This window comes from Episyrphus balteatus, chromosome 1 (genome assembly GCF_945859705.1).
Source record: "Episyrphus balteatus chromosome 1, idEpiBalt1.1, whole genome shotgun sequence".
Lineage (NCBI taxonomy): Eukaryota > Metazoa > Arthropoda > Insecta > Diptera > Syrphidae > Episyrphus > Episyrphus balteatus.
In genome coordinates this window covers 133646290-133673028 of record NC_079134.1, presented here as the reverse complement: position 1 = coordinate 133673028, position 26739 = coordinate 133646290, and the positions used below count along the sequence as shown (strand labels likewise).

At 28.6% G+C, this 26739-nt stretch overlaps 2 protein-coding genes across 4 annotated transcripts in view; both read right to left on the bottom strand.

Moving 5' to 3' along the window:
- Positions 1 to 2076: 2076 nt before the first annotated feature.
- Positions 2077 to 2739, bottom strand: LOC129907166 (uncharacterized). Its single transcript, XM_055983252.1, has 2 exons — positions 2661 to 2739; positions 2077 to 2590 (listed from the first exon to the last, which is right to left on the bottom strand). Exon 2 carries the CDS (start codon positions 2583 to 2585, stop codon positions 2106 to 2108), a length of 480 nt encoding a protein of 159 aa, XP_055839227.1. The 5' UTR covers positions 2586 to 2590; positions 2661 to 2739; the 3' UTR covers positions 2077 to 2105.
- Positions 2740 to 11153: 8414 nt separating this feature from the next.
- The window catches only part of LOC129914065 (feline leukemia virus subgroup C receptor-related protein 2), a 73870-nt gene continuing 58284 nt past the window's right edge, over positions 11154 to 26739 (bottom strand). For all 3 annotated transcript variants that reach the window (XM_055993117.1, XM_055993134.1, XM_055993126.1), the window contains exons 7-11: positions 15952 to 16093; positions 15589 to 15776; positions 15357 to 15481; positions 14670 to 14780; positions 11154 to 11571 (exon numbers count right to left, since the gene is read on the bottom strand). In XM_055993117.1, coding sequence (XP_055849092.1) covers positions 11289 to 11571; positions 14670 to 14780; positions 15357 to 15481; positions 15589 to 15776; positions 15952 to 16093 — 849 coding nt within the window. In that variant the 3' untranslated portion in view covers positions 11154 to 11288. The remainder of the gene's footprint in view (positions 11572 to 14669; positions 14781 to 15356; positions 15482 to 15588; positions 15777 to 15951; positions 16094 to 26739) is intronic.

The following is a 26739-nucleotide window of genomic DNA, read 5'->3' as shown; positions in this document are numbered from 1 at the left end:
GTAACGTCAGCAAAGTTTTGATGCAGTAGTAATGAGGGGTTGATTCTTGTTTTACCTTTGCCATGTTTAGGATTGTGTTGCCTCCGCCATTGAAAAAAAAAACGCGTTCTGAGTAAGATCCCGAGAAAGATTCATCGGAGTTATGTTATAAATATTATACTCTCAGAGTAAACACTTGTGGACTTTGAGGTTTTTTAAACTATTCCTAACATTACGTAGATCAACTTTCAGTAGTTTTATAAACCAAAGGACTTGCCAGAAAAATATTTCGTTAATTTTTTTGCCTATGCTTTTAATTAGGTATTCTGCCTTATTAAAAGTAACTGTGGGCTGGTTACTGGTTACAAAACAGTTGACTGAAATAAATGTAAAAAAAAAAACAATTCCAACAAAAACATCAGATTTTCATATTTTTGTCGCAAATTGGCTTTCTCGTTTGTAATACATAATTTAATTAAAAAATGAATTGTTTTGAAATTTCTAACTTATAAATACGCCAGTTTGATATTCTTTAAGAGCTGTTTGCTGAAATGAAACTTAAGGATTTAAGTTCTACATAAAACCTTATGAGTTTACGCAGAGGAAAAAGTACAGGATAAGATTTTATGTTCTACTTAAATATTTAAGTTTCGTTACAGAAAATTGGTCTAAGAGATTTTGTTTTTGGTGGTTTTTCTTTTCGCAATCACATCGTTTGCGGTTTTGAATATATAAAAAAGTCTGTCAAAAGTGATTTACCTACACATACTCACACTTAGCAAGTCTTTTAAAAGATCTGAGAATTTTCAAGGATAATGCTCTTTATATATTTTTATTTTTAATTGAGTATAAAAAAGCATCGTAACTCATAAAAAAATCCTTTAACCATCATAATTTCCAAGCCAAATAAGTTTTTAAAAATTCATCACATATCACTATCCAAAAAAAACTAAAACTTGTAAAGATATCAATTGAAAATCCTGGGGTATAGACAATAATATATAAAATAATATATAAAAAAACAAAAGACATTTCAGGTTCAAAGTAAACTTAATATAGAATAAAACAGCGTTAATTACTATTACATAGTTTTTTTTTTAATGAATACATATTTGTTTAAGATTTAGATTATAAAGTCAAATTATATTAAAAATCTTGAAATTATGTTAATAAAATAAATTTAAAAAAATAAAGAACTAACACTTATTTAGCTTTAAAATTTAAAACAAAATCTTGTAAATATATTTTAATTTTTGTTTGACATATCTATATTATATTTGTCCTAAGCACGTATATTAATTTTAAGATGGTTAGTTAACTTTGTGTGCTTTACTAATTATTTATTTGCTTCGCATCATTTTTGTTTATATTTTTTTTTCTTTTTCTTTTCAAAACAACCAACAAATTATAAATATAAAAGTAATTAGTTTAAAGTTTTTTTCTTTATAATTGTGTAATGTGTATAATATATTTTTAATATTTTTTTTAATGTATGTAGCAAAGCAAATCTGATTTGAAAATTTGAAAATAAAATATATCTGTAACTGCTTTATGTCAATATATATGTTAAATTTTATTTTTAAGATTTGTTGTTAATTACCTGAATAAAATGATTTTAAATAAAAAACATAAAACAATTAAAATAATTAAAGAAGAATCTTGTCTTTATTTGTTTTTCAAAATCATAACGTTTTCTAAAAATACAAATGTTTTTGTGTTCCGATTTTAATTCGGGTTAACGATTATATGGGTTTGTGAACTGAAGACTATTGGAATAGCAGTATAACTGCTTTAGAAGACAACATGCTTGGAAAATTCTATTTTAGCATAATAATTCCTCGTGTTTTGAAAATCTACAATATTTCTACAACATTGAAAAACTACAAAGTCAACACATTCACATATTACATGCTGTTCAACGTAGGTATATATGTTGATTCGGGGTCTCATAAATCCCCTTTCCATTTGAATTTTTCTGTGAATTCAAAATAAAATACATTCAAGATAAAAAAAATGTTAATTTTTATAAAACCATTTATTAAAAACATAAAAACATTAAGCAAATTTAAAAAAACTACATGCAAACAAATAAATAAAAAAAAAAAATACATAAAAAACCTAAAAATTTAATTTAATGAAGTCGTTGGCACTTTATCATCGCACCAATTTAACCCGAATGTGCTCTCGAATGTGCTTTGTGAATAAATTCCCTTCTCAATAAGTTTCTTCGGATCAACACAATCGACAATTTCAATTATTTTATTTAGAGCATTATCAAAGCTTTGTTTGGCAGCCCAAAAATTCGAATCCAATGGTGTATCACTTAATGGTAGATCGAGTGCTCGTATGGCAGCTGTAGTAGCCAAACCAATTTCACTGTTACCCAGACTTGCATAGTATCCAGCTGGGAAACGTTCTTCTGGCGAAAACATTCTACTTGGTAGCTGGATCTGACTGTAAGAAGCACGTAGCTTTTCACGAGAATTCTCACAAAAGAAATTCGAAACTATAGCCATGCTGACCCAGTGATTCAAGTCCAAGAAATGCATGAATTGACGATAAGACATGAGTTTCATTGATTCGTTGAAATGTTTATAAGAACCCATATTTTCTTTAATTGTTAAAAAAAAAAAAAATATTACAATATTATAATTAAAGTTTTTAATAAAATATAATCTTACAATTTTATAGGATCAGATAAAAAATGGGAAGAATTATAACTTTTAATTTTTTTTTAATTTATTAAGTTTTATCAATTATCTTTTAACTCTTTACAGGTAACACTTCTTAATATTTTAAAATGTAAAATTATTTCGCATATATGACGTTCTTATATTTTGTTTTCTACTTAATTTAGACAGGTTCTGTTATTTTAAAGTAGGTATAGGTACTTTTCCTTCATTATACAACAACAACAAAATTGAACAAAATAAACTATTGATTAGCCTTGCCAGATAGCGGGGTTTGCGATCAATTTACTAAGATAAAATAAGAATAGGATGTGAGCACAAATAAGTACAGTTTTTCAGTGCAAGGTCAATAATAACTCCAAATGAACTGTCTGTCTGTTTGTACCTCGAGCTGGAGCCTAAACTACTGGAATGATTTTGTTCAAACTTGGTAGTTAAGAGTTTTGGGGATTCCCTAGAGGAAAAATTGATTTTTTTTATGACCAAAACTAACGGTAACTGTCATATAACGGAAATAGAAAAGTTAGTTTTTCAAAAAACGGCTTTAACGATTTTGATTAAAATTTTTGTGTGTAGTGTTACATATAAGAGCCAACTTTTGAAATTAAAAAAAAATATTTTTTGTACAGTTATAAACGGTACCTGTCATAGAACGGTTTTTTGCTTTATGACTATCTCTTACAAGACTAACTCGATTTCAACGGAAATTTTTATACAAAAGAGTTTAAGTAAAGGTAATATTAAAATTAAAATTTTCAAAAAACACATTTTGGATATAATATTTCAGTTTTTTTTTTAAATCAATTTTTTGAAAACGGGTTTTGTGAAAAATTTTGAAATTTCGTTTATATATGTAAATTAATTATTTCTTCAAAATGGCATACCAACTTTTTTTTTGAAAAATGTTAGAACATTTTTATGTTATGTATAAAAAAATATTTAAAAAAAACGGCTCTAACAATTTTCGAAAATCTTTTTCTAAAAATTATTTTTTATACTAGAAATAAATTGGGATACTTATGTTTTTGTTTTGTAAAAGATCATTTAAAACGATGTTTAATTAATTATAAAAACAGATTTTATTTTATATTTTTTTTTAATTTCTTAAAAATATCAAATTTAAAATTTCCTCTAATTTTCTTGAATAAAAAGCTTTTACATTAGAGTTACTTTAAGCATTAGAGTTACTTTAAGCATAAGTGCGACCCCAGTCGCTCGTTTTATTTTTGTTTGAAATGTGTATTTTTTGCATTAATATTTCACTTGTACAACCCTGTTTTGGTAAGAACTTGTAAACAAATCGTATGTAGACAGTAAAGGGCCCAACCCATACAATCCGTCGCATCCGTTCCGTCGACGTATTTAACTGACAGCTTTATAAAATATACACGTTCTTATGAGAACCGACCCATAAAACGCATTAGTTGAGTCCGTCATGTATGGGTCGATTCTCATAAGAACGTGTGTATTTTATCGGGTTGTCAGTTGAAAACTTCGACGTAACGCACGCGACAGATTCTATGGGTTGGGCCCTTTACAGTAACCATCCGAAATAAAATGCACGGCTATGTCGCACGATATTGCTCTTACTCTTAGGCCCTATTTGTGCACACTCCATTATATGTATTTGTAGTCGCCATATAAGGGGAAATTTTTAAATTCGTATGCGACTCGACATACCTATTTTCATTCATTAATGACGATTTGAAATATAATAGAGAGTGAATAAATTTGGCCTTAGAGTTTAAATTGTTAAAACTTTTAAGACTCTTGTATAGAAATTTGGTAAAAATGTATACGAAAAAAAAAACATAAAATTTGTTTTTCAGAGGAAAAAAAATCTTTAATTAAATTGAGCTCCAAAATAAGTATGCAATTTAATGTCTTTTACTATGTATACGAAAAAAAATGTATTTAATTTTTTTTATTACCAAAAATAACGGTACCTGCCATATCGCTGGCTGAGAATTATAGGGTTGTATGTCAACTCACCTTAGTTTTGAGAAAATCGATCTCAAAGTTTTTTAAGGCTGGTTTTTTGATAAAATAGTTACATAGCAGTAAAGTATTGATGCAATCTTATAAAGGACCCTAAAAAATCATAAAACCATGAAAAAAAAACATTAATTTCACCACAAAAAAGGATTCTATGAGCATTTTTAAAAAAATGACATAGAACCTTTTCATGAAATAATTTGTAAAAAATTTTGAAAAAGGTTCTATGTTCAACATAGAACCTTATGGTTACAAATAAATGCATTTTATATGAAAAAAGTGACTTCATCGTGAAATAATCTTTGATTTAATTTAATTTTATTCAAGTTTTGCACAAAACAGTCAAAATCTATTTTAAATAACAGAAAAAAATACCACAAATCACGTTGTTGCATTTATAGAAAACAACAAATTCCTACTTTTGTTGAATAAGGTACACAGAAAAAAGACATGCTAAAAACATTTAGAATTTATATTAAATCAATCGGATTTTTGCATGCTTTTATGCCAGAAAGATAGTAGTCTTAAAACAATCATCTACGGTGCAAAATGTATGCCAAATAAAATTTAAAGTTTGTTTAATCTTTTAATTTTAATAAGTACATAAAATTAATGAAAAATCATTTCAATCTTAGCAGGTACATATCTACACTTATGGCGTTTTCGATTGGCAGTCCGGAAGCGTCCGGAATCATTCTGAAAAAAATTTATTCATACAAAACTGTCAGTTTTGTGCGAATACAAAGCTTTCAGAATGATTCCGGACTGCCAATCGAAATTACTATTAAATTTTCTTAAGAAGAAAATTCTTATTAAAATGAAGTTCACTTTGATTTTAAAAATGTTTAAACAAATTTTATTTAAGAGGATTGGATTTTAGAGGAGTATCATCTTGATTCTAAGTTGCTTATTTGTCTCCATGTATAACGTAAGTAAATTTGCTTCACGTTAAAAAAAAAGTTTTATTCGATGAAACTATTGTAATATAATTGTAAAGATGAATAACGAAGAGTTCACTACGGTTAGTAGAGTAAAATCTTGACCTTTGAAAAAATAAAAAATACTCAATTTTCCAAATACCACTAAAAATTAGTTAATTTTTTGTTTTTTGGGTACTAAATTGACTTTTTTTATTTAAAGTTAAGAAATCTAAGTGTTTCTTTAACTTTTGGTTTATTAATACGAACTATGAAATTCCCAACCTCGATTATGAAAAAAAAGTTTTCAAAAAATCACTTCCAATTCTTGGCACACAAAAAACATTATTTTAATTTAATTATGATTTAAGAATATCTAGGTTATGAATTATTGCAAAAGTTAAGGTTGGATAGTACATATTTTGGTTTAAAGAGTACCGAACGAGATACAAAAATTCTTTGCTGTTAACCCTTAACTATAGTGGTGAAAATTTGTGGTGTTTTGAAATGATAAAATAAAATACAAAATTGAATTTTTTTATAAATTTTGTTTTTAAGCATCAAAAGATAACAATTTAAAAAAAAATAAAAAAATAAAAAAAAAAAAGAGAAAATTCATTTTCAACGGTTTTTATTAACTTTTTAAAAGTTGATGTGGGTCCCCTGGACCCACCACTATAGTTAAGGGTTAAGCAAAAGCCCGTCCGCTAACTTGATAGTCGATAGTTGATAGTCAAAAACGACGAAATATGGAGCAAAATCGTCGTTCTTGACTGTCATTTATTGACTATCAAGTTAGCTGACTCCATCCCTGTTGTTCAATACCAGCAAAAACATCAAAAGATCTTTTATTTTTACTTTAGTTAGAAAAAAGATCATTTCCATAAGATTTCATTTTGAAAAATTTGCGTAAAAAAGTTCTATGTAACTTAAATCAATGTATTTTTTTTGTTTGAAAAAATCAGTAAAAAGGTTCTATGTTGCAATTTGAATAACATAGAACCTTATTATATTAATACATGTATGTGAAATCATGAAAGTTGTATGTCTTTTTTACCTGTGCCGTCGCCATTAATTTTTTTCAAAATTTTTTTTTAAATTTTATCTAAAAGCCGTTGAAATTACGAAAATTTTGAAATGAAATACACCCTTATAATTCTCAGCCAGCGATATATGTACTTCCATATAGGTATAATTTTTTGGAGCTTGAATTCCTTTAAGATATGTTTCTTTTTCTTTGAAAGACGAATTTTGTGTTCTTTCAAAACTTTTTTAATGCATTTACCAATTTTATATACTTACAAAAAAGTGCAAGTCCGTGGATTTGTTAACCAATTAAATATCAGTGTTTTTCTTAAATCCAAGTTTTTTTGTACACGAATAATTTCCAAAAGAAGTTTAAGAATATTTTTGATTGTCTAACAAGCAAATTTTTCTTTTCTGAGTATTTCTTCCTCCTACAAAAACCTTCTAAACATGAAATAAAACAAAACTCAATTTTAATTTTATTAAATATTTATTTGGCATAATACATTTATAACTACAATTTAATACATTGTTGTTGTTTTTTTTTGTTGTTTCTTAAATTTAATATTTTTTTTTGTCTACAAAAGCACACAAATAAAGCATTTATTTCCCTTCAATATAATTAATTATAATTATTTTGTTTACGCTATGCGTGACATATTATTATATATTAACCAAAACATTACACATACATTTTTATTTCTAAAACTACATACCTATAAAATTAATACTTTATTTTTTTTTATATATATATTTAACTAAATTAATATTAGAAAGAAATTAAAATTTTTACGTATCTTTTTCTTTTCGTCTGTATAGAGTGTTTTATCGTTTTCATTATTTACTGTTAAAATTCTTAATCTTCTGTTCGGAATCTTAACACTTAAATTATTGTCATGTTTTCTGTTGTTTATTTATGTCTGTTTGGAATATAATATACATATTACATACATATATATTCGTTTTAATACGTGTATACTCCAAGTCACTTTCTACATTTAATGTTCTCTTTTTTTTTCAAATGTTTGGTTGAAATATATTTTTTTTTGTGGCATTTAAGCAAAACTGCAGCATTTGGTCACTTTAAATCATTTTAGTTCAGTCAATGGGGAAAAATCCGAAAAAAGTTGTGATGTCAGCTAAGTTTGGATGCAGTATTGAAGAGGGGTTTATCCTGAGTATAAATCTCAGTTTGCGTATTGATTGGTTTTGTGGGGCGTCCGCCATTTTGAAAAACGCATTAGTCTCAATATCTCGATAACGACTGGTCGGACAGAAAACTTGCAAGGACTTTTTAGATTGAAAATATAATTATCTTTCTTTCTCTAGTATACATCATTTTTCTCTAAGAGTTATACTTTCAAAGTTACACAAAACCAATCAATACGCAAACTACTTTTTTCGGATCCCCTGCATTTGACTCCTCATTGACTGAACTATTTATCAAGCTGAAAATAGCAGCATGTGGAAATCTTATTTTGCTTGAAGATAGCTTTACTTATTTAGTTTGAAAAAAACTGCACTGTTGCAGTTTAATTTATGAAAAAGCGTCGCTAACTTTGTATCAACTCAACATATCACAGGTGCAGTACATATCATCATGGGACAACTCATCACGGACAAAGTCATCACATGTCATCGTTGGGAACAAAACATTTTGTGTTCATTTCATTTAAATGTTCTTCATTTGGAAGGAAGAACTTTTTGGTGGTTGTAGTTTTTTATTTAAAAAAAAAATTCTTTCTCTTGATGAAATAGTCCCTTTGTACTTTTGTACTTTAAAAGACTTGTCCATGATGACCTGTCTTATGATTAGCCTATGCTTTTTCGAAAAATGGATTGTAGAAACATGACATGAAGTTTTTGTGAATTGTGGCTTTTTAAATTGTGTGTTTCATTTTCAAAAAAATATACAGTGCTCTTTAAAATATAAATATGTATACAATTTTTAATCTTTTTATTATTATATATCATTTACAATATTTATAACTCACGTGTATAATATAAATATATCTTTTTTGTGTGTGTCTGTGTATATATATTTTTTGTTTGAACATTTGTTTTCTGTCTAAAACTCTTTTTGGTGAAATATTTTAATATGAATTTTATTTATTTATTCTCTTGTGATGCAATTAAATAAATTAAATTTTATTTATATTTTTTTAGTGTTGTTGTCAACAGGTGTTTTTTTTTTTTATAAATACTGTTTTTATATATATATTTATATTTTGTTATTTACAAATAATTGGCATATGTTTTTTCTTGTTTACTTTTTGTTTTTTATTTTGTTTTACGCAAAAATCACATTTAAAACTGTATAACATTTTTATTTTCTTTTTATTTTTATATTTTTTTTTTAATTTTTATTTGTTTAAATTGCAGGTACCATTTAATACACATTTTTTTTAAGCATTTCTACTCACATTTTGGTTATTTATATATTATTGTTCTACTTTTTTTTTTTAATTTTATATGGTATGTATTAATATTTTTCTATTTGTGATATGATATTGTCTACATTTCCTTTTATTTCTACATTAATTTCTAATGTTTTTTTTTTGTTTTTTTTTTTATTTTTTATGGAAACATGCATTTACAACAAGAATAGTTAGTTATCTAATTTTTTGTTTGCTTATTTTTTTGTTTGCTATTTGTGCTCTTAACATTAAATGCTGCGAAAACTATTGTTTAAATTGTGTTGGCAATGTATTTGTAATAAGAAAAATAAGAACTTTATAGAAAAATTATTATGTTTTTTTTTACATGTGATAAAATATTTCATGCTAGCTATGCATCCGGTTTGGTAGTAAAAATATTTCCATATTACACAAGTTGCATTCTGCCTGCTCGAATCAAAATTTTGCTTGAAATCTATAAAGCCTTCTTCACTTCATGAGGAACTTGTAACTCTTTCATCATAAAGACTTTAAAACGTTGTCCGAAAATTTGAATTTGAAAAATGTTTAGATTGAAAAGCAGAAAAAAAGAAACGAAAACTTAAGCCAATGATTGATTTTCAAACCATAAGAAAAGATTTTAGATTAGATTACTGCCTGTTGGAAGCCCAGATACTAAATATCATTCTAAGGGGTTCAAAGTTCAAAAATGTTACTCAGAATTTTCGAACGTTTCAATAAATTTAAGTTTTTTACTTGTTCGTGTAGAAAAAAAATTCGAGGTTTTAATCAAAACCAACATTACGATGATGGAGAAGATCAAAAAAGTGGTTTTCGTCATGCCGTCCGTCGGTCTGTGCGTCTGTGCGTCCATCTGTACATCGAGCTAGGGCCTAAACGGATGGATGGATTTGCTTGAAACTTGATACAGATGATTTTTACGAAATTATCTAGACCCGTTTTTTTTTTATTTTTTTAATATCTCCCTTTTAACGCATATCTCCCATATAACGTTTTCGAGGTATTGCAATTTTCTCGAAAACGGCTCTAACGATTTCGATGAAATTTGGTGTAGGCAATACTCTTATTGATTCTAACAAAACTGCGTTTTTATTTTTTTTCAAAAAATTCGGAGAACGGAAATATAGCGTTGCCGTTTTTCAAAAATTGTCATATTTTTTTAAGTTCATATATTTCATCAATTTGTAAAATGTAAAAAAAATTAAAAAAAAGTTTTTGAAAAGAAAAATTAACTTAATTTTTTTAACCTTCGATTTTTTTTTTAAATTATTTTTTTCTCGACACTAAACAAAATCTTAAATTTCCAAAAGATATTTAAGATAAAGGTACTTTGAACTACAAGAGCAAGTACGTGCGACCCAGTCGTGCATTTTATTTTACTAGCACTAAACTACCAATGAATCGACTCTCATTTCTTTTTTAGGGCGGATACTTAGTTTAAAGTTGGTTTGAAAAGCCCTCAAGTGTTTGAAAATGTTCGCTATTTTGTTTTTATAGCAAAGGTTCATCGTCAATTTATTTGCTGTGAGATTAAGAAAATTGCATACCTATCTTATCAAAAAGTAAGAGGACATAGTGAATATTTGAGAATTTCTGGTTCATTTAATATTTATTTAATAGAAAAATGAAACTATTTTATCACATATTAAAAATAAAACGAAATTTAAAATATTTAAATCATAATATAAATAATTTGGAAAATATTATTAAAAAAACTATGGCATTTTAGTTTTAGTATATATTTTTTTGTGTAATATTTGGCAGTGCTGACAATAATATACATTTTAATAAAATATTAAAATAAAAAATTTAATAAATAAAAATTAAGAAAAAATAAAATTAAAAAAAAAAATAAATAAAAAACAAAATAAAATTAAAATTTTTCAAAAGCTATAACTTCACAAAAATTTAGCAATTAAAATAAAAATAACTTTTTAAACATATTTTAAAATATAACACAACCATTTCTATTAAATTAAAATAAAATTTGCTTACAAATCTAACTAAATAAAATATAATTATTATAATATTAAAATATGTCTTTTTTATTTTCTTAAATAATAAATATAAATATAATAACATACTTTAACAAATTCATAAAAATATATAAAAATATAATAAACGATTGCAAAATAATAATAATAGATTTTTTTCTTTTCGCTAAGCAAAAAATATTATATTACGGCAAACGATTTTGTTTAAAAAATAGCAAAGAAGCTGAGCCCCAAAAGCTTTGTTGTCTTTTAAACAAAATCTTCTCTTTCCTAAGGATTTGCCATTGCACCAGGACCTTGGGCAGCTTGTCTCTTCAAATCCGAACCGATTAAAGCTGTTACAACTGTACCAACGCACATCATAACTGCCATTGTTACATTTGCCTGTACATCACCATAACTGCTTAACAATTCAGAATACAACATTGTAAAGGCGATACCAAAGACTTGGGCAGCTGCGTTCAATAAACCAGCTGATGTACCCTCTGGTTCGGGATACGTTAATTCGGCACCAAATTCAAAGCCCACTGGAAGATATCCTGTCATAAAGAATCTATAAGAAAAAAACAAATTAGTATTTTAATTACTGAAGGCTATTTAAGTAGAAGTGAATTAATGTTTTTAAGTAAATTACAAAAGATAACTCCAATTTAATCACAGAAGGCAAAATCTCAAACCAAAACATAAATGAAAAAAAATGCGCGGTGCGTATTTTCGTTTGACATACCTTAGGCGTTTTTCCCGAATTTTTGGGTCTAACACGATTTAATTGGAATTTACAATGGAGCATTTATAATAATAAAAAAAAAAAAACTGTTAAGGTCCATTATCCTCTTTTTAAAAAATTATTTTGGTCTGAGCTTTCATTTCTAGAGGCTTTTGGAGTAACATGCTTATCATACATTTTATACATAAACAAATAAGGATTCTTATCACGTTTTATCACGTATTATTTATCATATTTTTGTCTTATTCTTATTTTTCATATAATTCACTGTGGCGTATGAGTGATAAATTGTCAACCAATTTTTCTCTTTTTAGTTCACTGTGGCGTATCATTTATTTTTCCGTTTATTTAGCAATTTTGTTCGGAGTTTTTACATAGTACTGTGGCGTATACTTATTATTTTTTTTTTTTTCTGAAAATTCATGAAATCTTGTAGCAACATCTTTTTTTATTATCCTATTACAACAAAAGGGCAGCCATGCAGAAAGGCGATGATTAGAGTTTTTTTTTTTTATTGTTACCTTTAGGGGATTATTCATAAATTCATGTTTTATTCACTTTGATGGTTTCTACTGAACAAGCATTTTATTTTATAAAAGGAAGGTACCTAATAATTTATAGAAGGTTATAGATGAGGTGTTATTGTGAATGGGTTTTTGAGACAGGCGTAAAATTGGTTTAGATTAATATCAATTTCTTAGTCAAATTTATATTGGACAGAGTGTTTATTGACTTTTTTTTATTTAAATTATTTATAGGCTTAAAATAAAAAACAGATTAAAAAAAAAAACATAAAATATCTGCTTCATGAATATCAAAACAAACAAAAATTTCCATTGCAAATAAATCAGCAACGAGAATTCAAAGAAAATTTTGGTTTTTGACGTGATAACGTCTTATAAATCGATGAACCAGGGTAGCATCCACGAAAAAGTGACGCCATTTTCTCCGGTTCCACTTGAAATTTTTAGCAGTGCGGCAAAAATTTCAATTAAAAATAAATTATTAGAGATACAAAAATCTTCTATAGCTTATTTGAAAGATATTAACCTATTAGGTTTATTAGGGTAGATAGGGGTAAAAAAAAAATTGAAAAAAATGGCTTTTTTCTAAATGCAACGTTGTAGAAAGTTGAATTTTGTTTAATCGATAGATAAATGTACTGTTAAGCTGACAATAGTATTAAAAAAATTCTAAAAAAATTCAAAACCAAGTTATAAATGGTTTTTTAAAAGTAAAACATGAGGTAGATTTTCGACAAAGTAGTGATTATAGGTAGGGGAAACTTTTTTTGACAATTTTAAAAACGTCATTTAAAAGATAATAAAAAAAAAGTTAGGGGTCTGATACTGTTTTTTTTTTTAAGTCTCTGCGTTTCGAAATATGAATTTTTGAAAAACACATACTTTTTGTTGGGTATTTTTGGGTGAGTTTTTATTTTTTTTTAATTTTTCGTAGCGTTCAAAAAATCTCAAACTTATAAAACATGTATTTTATAACCGTGTGCCTGTGCATGCATGCGCAAAAATCGGTATTTTTTAATGATTTTTGACTGAATAACGGGAAAACAAGTTTTTTTTTGTCTTGAGCTGAAATAATAGGCTTTCAGATGGTATAAAATTTATTATAGATTGTTATATAAAACAAAATGGATTCTTGGGTGATGGAAGTGATTTTTTCACTCTTTTCATAAGAAGTAAAAATTTTAAAATAGTTTTATTCTTTAGAAGAAATATTTGGCTTTTTAATTATTTAATTTTTTTTTGTAAGCTTTTCAAATAAAAAAATTAATATAATGAGAAAAGTAAAAAAAGGTAATCTTTTTTAGCTCTTTAAAAAAATAGAGTTGTAATTTTTACCTAAATGATAGGCCTGTTCTAAAGTATCAACTTCATAGCTCTCGTCTCAACCAAAACTAAACTTGTTTCAAGACTTTGATCCGATGATAACTGCTTCCTAATGTTAGGAAGCAGATTTCGATTTAAATAACTCAGCCACCAGACCTCAGAGAAACTTTTGGTTTTTGACTGCGAATAAACCTCAAAGAGACCTTTCTAATGATGTCTCTCTCGATTGATTTGGAGGAATTTTTTTTTAAAATATATTTTTTTCGGCAAGTGATTTTTTTTTCGAAAAACCAAAAAAAAATTGATTTTAAAATTTTTGTACCTTAAAGGATAGGCCTATTCAATATGTTTCGATTTAAATAACTCGGAAACCAAACCTCAGAGAAACTTTTAGTTTTCGACTGCAAATAGGTTTGAAAGAGACCTTTCTAGTGAAGTGTTATTCGATGGATTTGGAGGAAATTGTTTAAAGCGTTTTTTTTCGACAAGGGGTTAAATCTTGGATGTTTTTTTCGATATAAAAAAAAATAGATTTGTAATTTTTGTACCTCAAGGGATAGGATAGGCCTGTTCAGTATGAACTCATATCTTTAAATCATAACTTCTTTCGAGACTTTGAACGGAAAATATCTGCAACAATTTTAATACCCATGTCCAATCGAATGAGAGTGGAATTATACTAGTTTCTTGAATGTTTCGTTCAGTATATTTAACCAACCAATCAGTAATCATTATTAGTGAGTTAAGTAGTTGTTTTTACATGAATGCTTAAAAATAATACAAAGCCCCGACCGTCATTAAAACCTTCCTGCCTGCCTGGCTTCTTATTTTATTTTCTAAAGTCTTATTTCTATAATCACTATTCGTTCTAATAGCTTTTCATAGTAATACTCATAACAAGAAATGGATTAAATTAAACTGCTGATAATGAGCGCGCACGTAATAAATCCTAGAAAAAATTATAACATTTTTCCCTAAGGTAAGTTAAGTATACGCCACAGTGTACCACTTAAAATCTTAAGAACCCTTTATACAGAAAAAATAATAATAAAAAAAAAGGAAAAGAAAAATACTTACCCCAATAACGATGCTGTTACATAAACAACAGCAATGTGCCCGGTATCCAATGTGAAAGAGAACACCCACATCCCCACCATAGAAAAGGCATAAACTGCTAAAGTTGTTTCCCTATAGAAACGAGATGAAACAGAGAGATGATAGGTTACAACTTGAAGAATGAAATAAAAGTTTTTTTTATTTTTGTATTAAAGTTTGAAAATCACAAGATAGAATTAAACCTGCGTGTTTTTCAAGGTAGTTTTTAGATTGTTTTCTATTTTTGTTCACTTTTATTCTTCACACAAAAGTTCCTTTTTATAAAAAAAAGCTGTGAATGTCTGTTTTTGTGTGTCCTGTCATTTCAGTGCATTTGATAATAAAACAAAATACACGCAGGAGGTCTTGTGGTCTTATATAGTAAGTTTTTCCTTAGCGAAGATTAAAGTTCGATTTTTGTTTTGCAGGAAGTTGTCAGAAACTTCGTTGTGAAACGAAGATGTTGGCGGATTAATATTGTTCACCTCTACACGTGAGATAAAATGTTTTTTTGAAAATGTTTTTTTTTTTTCAAAAGAATCCTGTCTCCAGGTATCTTTTTGTTTTGTTCATAATTTATGTGTTAGACCTTGGCACTTTGTTGAAATTTATAATTCAAGGACTAAACTTTTAACAAAAAATCAAAAAATCAAAAAATCAAAAACTCACTTAAATCGATGGGTTTTATCTAAAACGATTCCACACACAACAGATCCCAGCATACCAGCCAACACAATACACAATCCGATGCGTCCGGTGTCAACCTCATGTCCAGGATAGTATTTCAACACCACCTAAGGGAAAAAACAAAGAGCAAAACCAGCAACATAACAACATTATCCAACAATTAGTCTGCCCACAAAGGACCATAATTAACATCATCAAAACCCTATATAATTACCGGATTGAGTAGGGTGGAGATGGCATAGAATACACCGACATTCATGCCATACGACGTCAATAGTAAAATATAATTTTTATTCAGGACGAGATTCTTCAGCGACTGTATAAATGTTGATTCCCCATCTGCGTTAGGTTGAGTTGCCTCTTGGGCGGCTGATGGTGGCGTTGGTGGTCTATCTTGGAAAACTAATTATTTCCAGAATAATAGCATAAAGTGAAACATGAAAAAAAAAAGGAAAAATTGAAAAAGAAAAAAAAAATGGAAGAAACAAATTAGCACCATCTTCCGTATGATTTAAAATTTGTATGTAAAAGTGAGTGTGTTTGAGTGTGATAGTTGAGTCGATATAATAATACTTACACAAAACCATTAGAACTACGAGCACCGTTGTTAGTCCTGCAACCAAGTAGAACATTAATTTTAGATCGGCACCAATTTCATCAAGGTTGTCCGAATTGGAGACAAGCATTGGTGGTAGGACAAAACCGACGGCAATTCCAAGCTAGAATACAAAAAATTTAATTTGAAATTGAAAATTAATGAAAAACTTGCATAAATGGTAAATAATGGAAACAGTTGAATTAATATTTTAAAAAATGCGACATATTATTTTTTTTTTTATTTTCGTTAAAGAATTAATTTCCGCCCCTGCTGGAAACTCAATAAGCCGTTGAGCATCCTTCTTAAAACGTGGCTAATATATTCAACAAAGGTTTATAGGATAACCAGGGAGCTTACAGGTATTCGGAGTTCGCAACAACATCTGGGGTCGAATTACGGCATACGTTCGTTAACGTATGGTTGCTATGTGTCCCTATCTTTTTCTACTGATTAAATAGAGAGAGAAATAGTCAAAACGTTAAAGAATGATCGTAATCGTGTGCGGTGATTCAACCCCTGGTGAAAGTTATAGATGGCTAATGTTCGAATGAAGATCAGTTCAGTAAGTGGAAGGGGCCCCAAAGAGTGGAAAAAGTAAATGATCATCAAGCTTTCCAGGAAGGGAGACCTGAAGAAGTGTAATAACTGGAGTCTCCTGTATTAATCACATCAGGCAGTTTCCAATATCTTGTGAGTGTTGTTTCTACCGAAGGCGAAACTGAACAAGACATCAACAGCTGTTAACTCTTTAGCTTTAAGATGGAGGCCCACTTGAAAAGTTACATCAACTGTCAGTAGGGAGCTCCAATCCCCAAAAGTTCGTAAATAAATGTCTCTAAATCACCTCAAGGTCTTTCTGACCTAATTGTATATGTAACGAAGAACTTCTTAGTATAACGGGTCAGGAATTCCTTGTAAATGGCAGTAGACCAGGAAAAACGAAAATCAACAATGGAATGAAATTTCTTAAGTCAAGAAGGCAAAAGAGTCAAAGACCGAGAAGCTCATGGCGAAGTTATTATCAAATAATCATTTTTATCAAAAAAACAAAACCGACTTCCATGGACCATGGGTTTTATGGTTTTTCTAATTCTATGGCCATAACTGAACGAAATTGAAATGGGACCACATTGCAGTCACCAGCTTTCCAATACAAAAAGGATTATCAAAATTGGTTCACTCTGTCCAAAGTTGTGAGGTAACAACACACACACACACACACACACACACACACACACACACACACACACACACACACACACACACACACACACACATACACACACACACACACACACACACACACACACACACACACACACACACAAAAATACAGACTCCTCCTTTTTGGAAGTCGGTAAAAATTACCTTCCTTCAAAATGTAAAAGAAATTGAATAACATTATCTTCAATTTCGTTTTCCGTGCGTTTTTGTTTTCATTGTTTTCATAGCTTTTTCTGTTATTTGGAAAAAAAACGAGATCAACAAATAATCAAAGATCATCAAAAACCCTTCCATGCCTTTTTGTGTAATAAATGGATTTTATAATTCTTGCCACAATTTTCAAATCGGTTTATTTTAATAAACATACTATCTAGGGAAAAACTGTGAGGAGAAAAAATATTCACCTTAAGATTTTGAAAATTTTATGGCAAGGTTGGACACTCTGTAGTAACAGCTTCAGAAGATAGAAGGCATCAAGGCGGACGATTTTTTTTTTAATAAAAGGTGTAGTCAAAGTATCAAAACTTCAAACAATTTTTGAATTGGTTTTCAATTTCTGTTGATCAGATAGCAAAAAATATTGAGCTTAAAATTTTAAAGGTTTCATGTATTAAATCTTAAAAAAATACAGTTCAAAGTCGATAAAGACAAGAACTGTCTTCTGAAGCTTTTGTTTTCATCAACCTTCTTTGTTAGTTACTTTAGCTTGAAAAATTGTTTTTTTTTTCCCAGCCCAAAATCCATATTCACACATAATCAAATATTCTAACTCGAAGACAATTTTCAAAAAAAAAACATTTTTTTGCGCTTTGAAAAAAGTACAAATTTTAAAACACCTATGACAAAAGTAAAAACTTGAAAAATCGAAAAATGAGACCTATATTTTTCACAACTAAGATCTCGAAAAATGTTGAACACCGGAAAGAACTGACAGACTTTAAAAATTTTAATATCGGAAAGCAGTGGCGTATCCAGAAAAAAATTTGGAGGGGGCTGGAAAATGTTTCAAAAATTTTTTAGAGGGTAAATTTACCTATACTTAAAATTTTTCTGTCTTTTTTATTCATCCTAAATCGAGAGTGAAGTGCTGTGCTGCGGTACTGAAACTGGTATAGTAGCATTTTACTATTCTCGACAGCTTCGTACTACTGTCTCCACCTTTTACATTCAAAGTACCTAGTGTTTTTTTTTTTCAAATTCTGGTGTCCCAAACATTTTACACAAACATCTACCACAAGGAGTTGAATCATCCTTAAAAAAACACTTTATTTTGTTCGAACTTTGTCATGTGCTGAATTCAAAAGTGTTTAGAGATTTATTTCTATTACGTCTAGTTTTTGAGCTATACACTTCACTATTTTCGATATAAACACCCATGTTCCGCAATTCGACCGAAAGTGAATTGAAATCACTTTTCAATTTCACGTGAAATGAAATATCATATTCTTCATTTCGATCGATTTCGAAAACTTCGAAATTGCTTCGAACTGTCAGAACTGAACGATCATCCATTTTTATTTTATTTCTAAAGTGAAATTACTGCTGCTTGGAACATGGATGCAATTTTATTGATTTTTATTTTTTAATAAAAAAAAAGCAAAATTTAAAAGAAAAAATAAGCAGACACATTTTGCGAGACATATCAAATATGTAAGTGAAATGCAGAGCATGCAAATTTTAAAAGAAAAATTAATTAGTTTAAAAGTTAAGTTAGATTCATTGAAAAAGGTACAAAATTCATGAACAGAAACAAAGTGAATTGAATTCTATCAGAAAATCTAAACTTGTTTTCAATTAAATTCTTTTTGATGTGTAATCCGAAACATATATTTTTTGAAATGTGCTACTTTTTTAATACAAATCAGAAGCGCAACTATTAATTATGCTGACCACTAACGTTTTGGAATTACAAAAATGTCTATTTCCAATATCTTTGAGAAAAATATTATTTCTGACAAAAAAAATCGGTAAATATACTTAAGACGATAAAATACGGAGTTTTGAGGTTGCATAAGCAATTTAGCAAAATTTAACGGTGATGTAATTCGACTTCAAAATACTAAAAAAATTATCTGAATAATTCCGAATTGGACTAAAATAAAAAAAAAATGTACGCCAACCCTCAAGGTCAGCTAAGGCTCTTATTTAAGCAAACACAAGCAACAGCCGTTTCAGAATTTGGAGGGGGCTCGAGCATCTGAGCTGCATTTAAATCTTTAAGATTTACGAACAAGTTTCAGTTAATCATGTACATTATGATGAAATCAGCTAAATAATAATATGATCTTGAAGGCTTGGGGTGGGGGCTTGAGCCCCCTGAGCCCCCCCCTCAATACACCACTGTCGGAAAGGTTTAGACCAAATCTATTTTTTGTCTTAAACAATAATTTTGAAAGTTTTTCCGAACCAAACTTTAACCCATTAGCACCCAAGTGTAGTAAAAATTAAAAATAATATATTTTTATGATATTTTCTGTTTATTTAGATAAAAGTTAAGATATATAGAAAGAAAAATTATTTTTTAAAATTGTTTGTAAGGAGTTATGGGGGTGTACTTTTTTTAGTACAATGGGATCATGCATACCATATTAATTTTCATAAAAATTAGAATTTTCAAAACACTCTTTCGCAATGCATAGTGCAACATTGCACATTCAACAGCAACATTTTAACCATAAATGACATTTGAGACACTTTAGTTGATTAGGCAGTTTTTTTTTAAAGAAACTGTTGTCTAGCGCTCTCTATAATGCGATTTATGAGGTATTGGAGTGTTAGTGCTTTTGTAATTTTAAGTCGAACATTACGGTAGCCGTAGCTCTATTATTTTTATGTTGTCATCATCAATGTCTTCTTTATCTGTCATACTACCCAATGGTCAAGAAATCAGGGATATAAGGCCCAGGGACATAACCTCGCACGAACAACAAATCCTATAGTGTGTCCACCATTGTTTACACAATGTTATTGCTTACATATTATACAGTGCTTGCACTCAGTATTAGTGAAATATGTTTAGGAGGGGAAAGAGGGCATGCTTCCCCGCAACCCCTGCTTGGACGCACTATTGGATATGGGGTAGGTGCGAAGTTGGTTGTATGCAAAGTTCCTTTGCATTTGAGGAATCTGGAATTAAAGAATCCTTTTGTTGGATACCTTTTGAAAACAAATATGCTTGGTGGGGTATAACTCCATAAAATTCTGGTACGGACTGATGTCCCAATTAGGTCGCGCATAAGTACAAAATCGAATTTTCTATTTGGGACTAATGTCCCACTTGAGTGGGACTTGAGTAGGTCATAAGCCCCATAAAAGTGGGCGTAATTACCCTGAGCCTTATTTCACTGAGCCAACTATAAGCTTTTACTACTTCCGCATTGTTATCGACTTGTTCTAGGACAGCACCAAAATTTTGGAAAAGTTTTTCATACAAATTTATACTGGAGATAGTTATAAAATCCATTCAAAGTACTTGAAAGAAAAATGTATGTATGATCCCACTGTACTTTTTAAAGTACATTTAACTTTAGCTTTGCTTATCTCCGTATTTATGTATAAAAATATGATTAAATTTATTATTTTCTTAATTTTGGGTTTATTTCCAATTGATTATTGCAGAAAAAATCAAAGCATTTGGTCTATAAATTTTTTTTTTATATACAAACTTTTTCGACCGTAGCAAAAACAAAAATAATTTAAAATGCTTTGCGCGAAAAGACAATTGGGTACACCCTAATTCAATTTTTTAAAAATATATGTATTTAGAAAAATCAAAAACACTCAGTTAAATCTAAAAAGCATCTTTAAACGAATATTTAATGTCCCCGACTGCTTTTACATGCACAAAATGTCAATGCATTTCACTGTACTTTAAAAAGTACAATGGGAGAGAATGGGTTAACAAATCGGGGACAAGTTAAAAAATAGCAATTTCCAAAAATTTTTACTAATTTCACTCAAAAATCTTAAATCAAATACCATTTTTTTTAGGTAGATTTTCTCAAAAAGAAACCAAAGAAAGCATTTTTTGATCTAAATCATAGCCTCATGCTCTTAGTCTGTTGAAAAAGCTCTTAGAAAAAATGTTTGACAAGTGATGTATTATTAGAAAATATTTAACAATTTAACTGTCTTTTCTGTTTACAATCATGATTTTTATCAACCAATAAATGATGTTATGTTATTCAACGATTTTCATGAACAATATATGCTATGTATAATGTAGTTTGCTAAATTACGTCCAGCTTTTGGTACAAATTATGTTTGAAAAAAAAAAAAAAAAAATGATTTCGATTTTTTCTGCACGAACCAACAATTTCCTTTTTCCGTGGGGTTATAAACTGAATGAGATAAAATATTTTTTGATCCCGGAAATAAAAAAACAATTATTCATTTTTTTTTTTCCAAAACTAAATCCCTTTTCTTAATAAAGTTGATGGCAGCTGTTAGATAATACTACTACTCAATTCAAAAGGAAACATTTTATAAAAGTTTACTTTCTTTGGTGTGATGCAGGAAAACATGCATCAACTATCATCCAACCAATCCATAATTGCCAACAATATAATAGTTCGCCAATTTGTTTAACATTCTTCCTATAGTACTTTTTTTTTCGTTTTCCCAGAAATCATGCTCAACGAAGCACAAAAAGCCGATATTACTTTGTAAAAATGCATTCAACGTATACGCATATATACAAGCAGGTTGAAATATCTTTAACCAAGCCAATAAGGATTTTTTTTTTGTTGCAAAGACGCGCCGTCAACAAACTATGAGGAAGACCAACAACGGAAGAAAGGATGTAGGAGTACGATGGTGTGTTAGTCTTGAAGAGTCGATGAAAGGAAATATCTACCCACATAGAAAGAAAAAATATAACATGAAGGAAGTATGGATCCAACATAATACTTTTTTGTTACAAAATTCTTGTATCAAGGATTTTTGAGTTTTTCCTCCTTTGAAATGAACAAAAAAAAGTACGAAAAAGAACAAAAAAAGAATGTCTTTCCGATAATTTAGTGAAACGAGGAAATATTGCAGTTGAATAAAAATGCTAGCAGGGATATCCGTTGGGTCTTCTTGAATTTGGATTTCAAAAAACTGATTTATGCTTGATGATGTGGAATGAAATTCGAATTAACGATGAGTGCTGTTACATGATTGGCTTTTTCAGGATGACAATTTTGCAACATTTTTACTGTCTAATGTTTTGCATTGAAAGTACTTGAGAGACTTTGAAGGATGTTAAAAATTTACATTGTTATATTTCTTTCTGGACATTTTTGACAAATTTAAAGATATTGAACTCCAAACAAATAAAATGTCCTTGCTTTTTATATAATATAGCAGTAACATTGATTTATTATAATCCTTTTCAGTACAGCTATCAACGAAATTCAAGTTTTATAGCGAACTACACAGTATCGAATCCCACCATTCGTAAAATAAAATACAAGCTTTTGGCTTGGCACTTTTGTGGGGTGTCGATAAGTACCAAACAAATACCTTTTTTTCTACCCCAAAACCAACCAAAATACATCCTCAAAGCCAACCGAAAATCCGGATCTGTTATCCCTTAATCAAAACAAGAAAAAAAAAAAGAGAAAAATTAAATGTTCTATCATTTGGAATGTCTATGCCTATATAAGGAAGATTACGGTAAATGTGTTATAGGCATTACAACAATCACTGGGTAAGTGTTGATTGGAAATTTCTATGTGTTGTACATAGTTAAGTGAATTTTAGACAAGCTCAGCTTAATTTATTTCATGTCCTTTATTTACCATTGAAAACGACATTGAATGTTAAAAGGATACCAATAATGTTCTGTTCTCACCTGTCTGAGGTTTGGATTACAAAATTTTGAAAAAAAAAAAAAAAAATATATATATAACCTTCGTTAGAAACATTACACCACACGTTTTCTCATCTTCATTTAAACTAGTTTAGTACGTGCCAAGAATTCTCAAATTGCTATTCAAATATTAAAACCACAAAACCTCAAAAGCATCTTTGTTATCCATTACAGCTAACCGTACTCCTATACCTACTATAATGTAGGACTTCAGCACATCAAAGCTATATTATATGTATACCCCAAACGGAAGTTGCATTTACTCTCGTTTATCACTTTAAAATCTACATATATTTCCGTATCGGTTACTTCAAAGTACTAAGTCAGTAGGTTTTCCTCGAATGTAATTTATTTAAAATTACAAAGCTCAATGGGAGGAGTATCTAATAGGTAATTCTAGTTATACATTCGCTTCAATGTTATCTTTACTCGGGATTTCAACTTTTATTTATTCTTTTTCGAAATACGAGTAGCTACTATTAAGTAATTTCCTTTATTTTTTTTTTATTTTATTTTTTTTTTCTGTGTTCACTTTTATATTTTTTTCTTGTCTCTAAGGATAAAGAATATCCCTTAATGGCACCAGCACGCACAAAGAACCAAAGTACCTTAAGGCTGACTTTTAATTTGTTCAAACACTAAACCGAAATTTAAATGTCCTTAAATGGTTTTTGAATGAATTGTTTGGATTTTGCTCCAATTAGATTTAAATGGTTTGTGATATTTTTATGTGTTAAGTTTGAATTTAAAATTTATTTTGTTGAGAACGCAGACCAATTAAAATTTTATTTTCCTAGATTTTTTTTTTTTTTTTTTTGTAATGAATGTAAAAGCTTTTTTATTTTGGGAGCATGTGTTTATACATTTTTAAAGTGATTCAGTCATTTTTTTTTGTTTTACCATAGGGTGAAGTTAATATTGAATTGTGAGTAGGTACCAAGAGCGCAAAAATACCTGGAAATTTGAATTTAAATTGTTCTATGTCTGACATATTACATAGGATCGATAGCAAGGATATAAATATTTGATTATTACAATGTCTGATTTTATTGAGCTTAGAAGTTGCATTAAATTTTGCTTGCGGCATGAAATTTCGATACATCAATTGAAATACTGGAGCATTTAAACCTTCCGAAAAACATATAATTTCACGATTAAAAAAAAATAATGAAAAAACTGAGACCAAATTTTTGGAATTCTAAGTGTATTCATGTTGTTCGGAACATTTTACCCATTTTAAAAATAAAAAAAAAATAGGACAGATAAAATTGTAGGACTTTTCACAGATTGTAAACCATACCAATACTTTCTTGTCTTTTTATTCTGATGTTTTTTTTTTTTTGTTTGTTACTAGCTTCTTAAGAATTGGCAAATGAATATATTTTAGAATAATACAAAAAATTTACATACATATGTATATTCAGTACAAAAATTAATATTCTTCTTTACAGAAGAAATGAAATTGCATACCATTTTTGTATCTTTAGTTCATTAAAATATATGTGTATACCTACATTAGGGTGAACCAAAAAAAATCACTTTTTCATAATTTTAATGTGCTCTACCGATAACTTGTTTTCTCGACACAAAATAATGCTACCCTAATTTTTTCAGAATTTTTCGATGATGTTTAGGGGTTGCGCGCACCCCTTTATTAAAAAAAAATAAGGTCTTTTAGTTTTTAATTTTTTTAAGGCTTAAATAATTTTTTAATCGAAAAGCTGTTTGAGTAAAAAGTATGTATTGAGTATCCATAGATTTACTTACTTGAACTTTTTTCAAAAAAAAAAAAAAATATTTTTGACTGATTCCCAGGCGTTAGAAGTCGAAATCAGTGATAAATGCTGGAAAAAAGCCATAAAACTATGTTTTACTGTTTTTTATAACAGTTAAAATTATTTTTATCGTATTCCTCATCAAATTTGCTATAAAAACCGTGCTTTTATATTGCTCAATTCTTCTTAAATTGATAAAAGAAACATAATTTTTAACAAAGATCGTACCAAAACAAGTGATGGAAAAATGGGGGAGGGTACTATATCTTGGGCGCCGAGATTTGATAACGGTATTTTGTAAAGGAGTTAAATGCGATCATTTTTTACTATGGGAGGTGTGGTCTATCTGCCTCCGTTTAGGCGGGAATGGCAATTTTCTAAAAAATGACTTGAAATAATAACAAAAATATTAAAAAACAATAGCGACACTTACTGTTATGAATGATACCTTTTTCAAAAGCTAGAACTGTACACTTCATTATAATTCTACTTTTCTAAGCATAGTTAACAAAAACAATGAATTTAAAAGCTACATAGGGCTTTGCCGTCAGCTCGATTAGCACTTTTGAAGTTTAATTTTTTTTTATATTTTTAGATCATTTGATTTATCAAATAAATAATTAATAAGAAAAGAACAATGCAAGAAAGTAATTAAATAAGCAGCAAATTTTGCCATAATATTTTTACCCTTTTACCCTTTTAATAATTTTCTGCAGAATTAAGAAAGAAATAAAGAAAGAAAGAACGTATTCTGACCCAAACCCCTTGAGAAGTTTGCGTGGGTGATGGGCATTTCAAGTATGTACATAATGTAGGTTGGACGATTTTGGCTATAAAAAATATAACTTTAATGGTTCATATTTATATTCTAATCATTTTTAAAAGCATCTACCAACATCTTTTGACGTAAACTTGGGTCACTGTGGTGTATGCGTAACATTTTTGTCTATAGAAAAAACTTAGTTGAACTGATTCATTCATCATTTGGCGTTTTTCTTTTTTTACTTCTGAGCAGATTACACAACTACGGTAAAAAATAAAATGCACGACTGGGTCGCACGAACTTGCTCTTAGAGTTCAAGTTGCTTAAGTTTTTAAGACTTTTTATATAGAAACTTGGGAAATGTAGGTATATAAAAAAAAAATAAAATTCACATTTTTCAAAAAAATAAAACAATATCTGAAATCAAATCGCCCCACAAAACAAGTAAGCAGTTTTATTTGATATATTAAGGTGCATTTTTAGAAAAAAAATTTTCAAAATCGTTAGAGCCGCTTTTTAAAAAACTAATTTTTTATAAATAATTTTTTGAAAAAAAAGTTTTAAAATAAAATTGGTATGTCATTTTGTAGAAATCACTAATCAACATCTAAAAACAAAATTTCAAAAAAATTCAATGTCCCTTTTTCGAACATTAGATTTTTCAAAAAAAAATTTTCAAATTTTTTTCAAAAATCCAAAAATTATTTTTTTCAAAATTTTATTTTTGGCTTATATTTAAAGTATATAAATCGTTGAAATACAATAAGCAGTTTTGCAGAAAATCCGATTTGAAAAAAGCGGTCCTATGGCAGGTACCGTTAAAATGATTTTCAAAAAAAAAATTTTTCTTCAAAAGATAATCCTTGTTTAAGAACTAACATTTGGAACTAACATTAAGCAAGTTTGGAGTCAATCGGTCCATTCGTTTAGGCGTGGAGCATAAAGACATCGTCCCAACTTGATAGAATGAGATGGATGAAGAGGCTTGTTAGTTGAGGCTGAGACAGTGAGCGCCAGCTCAGTAAGTCAGATTTCAATTTTACGAAACATGCTTGCGTGTTTTTAACAGCGGAATAACAAAGTGAAGTTTTGAAATCAAAATTACAATTTCTCAGTCAAAAATGCCGATTTATATCTGAGTTAGAATTATT

What these genes read in the sequence shown, in the direction of transcription:
- LOC129907166 (XM_055983252.1), bottom strand. Translation starts at nt 2,585, where the DNA reads ATGGGTTCTTATAAACATTTCAACGAATCAATGAAACTCATGTCTTAT.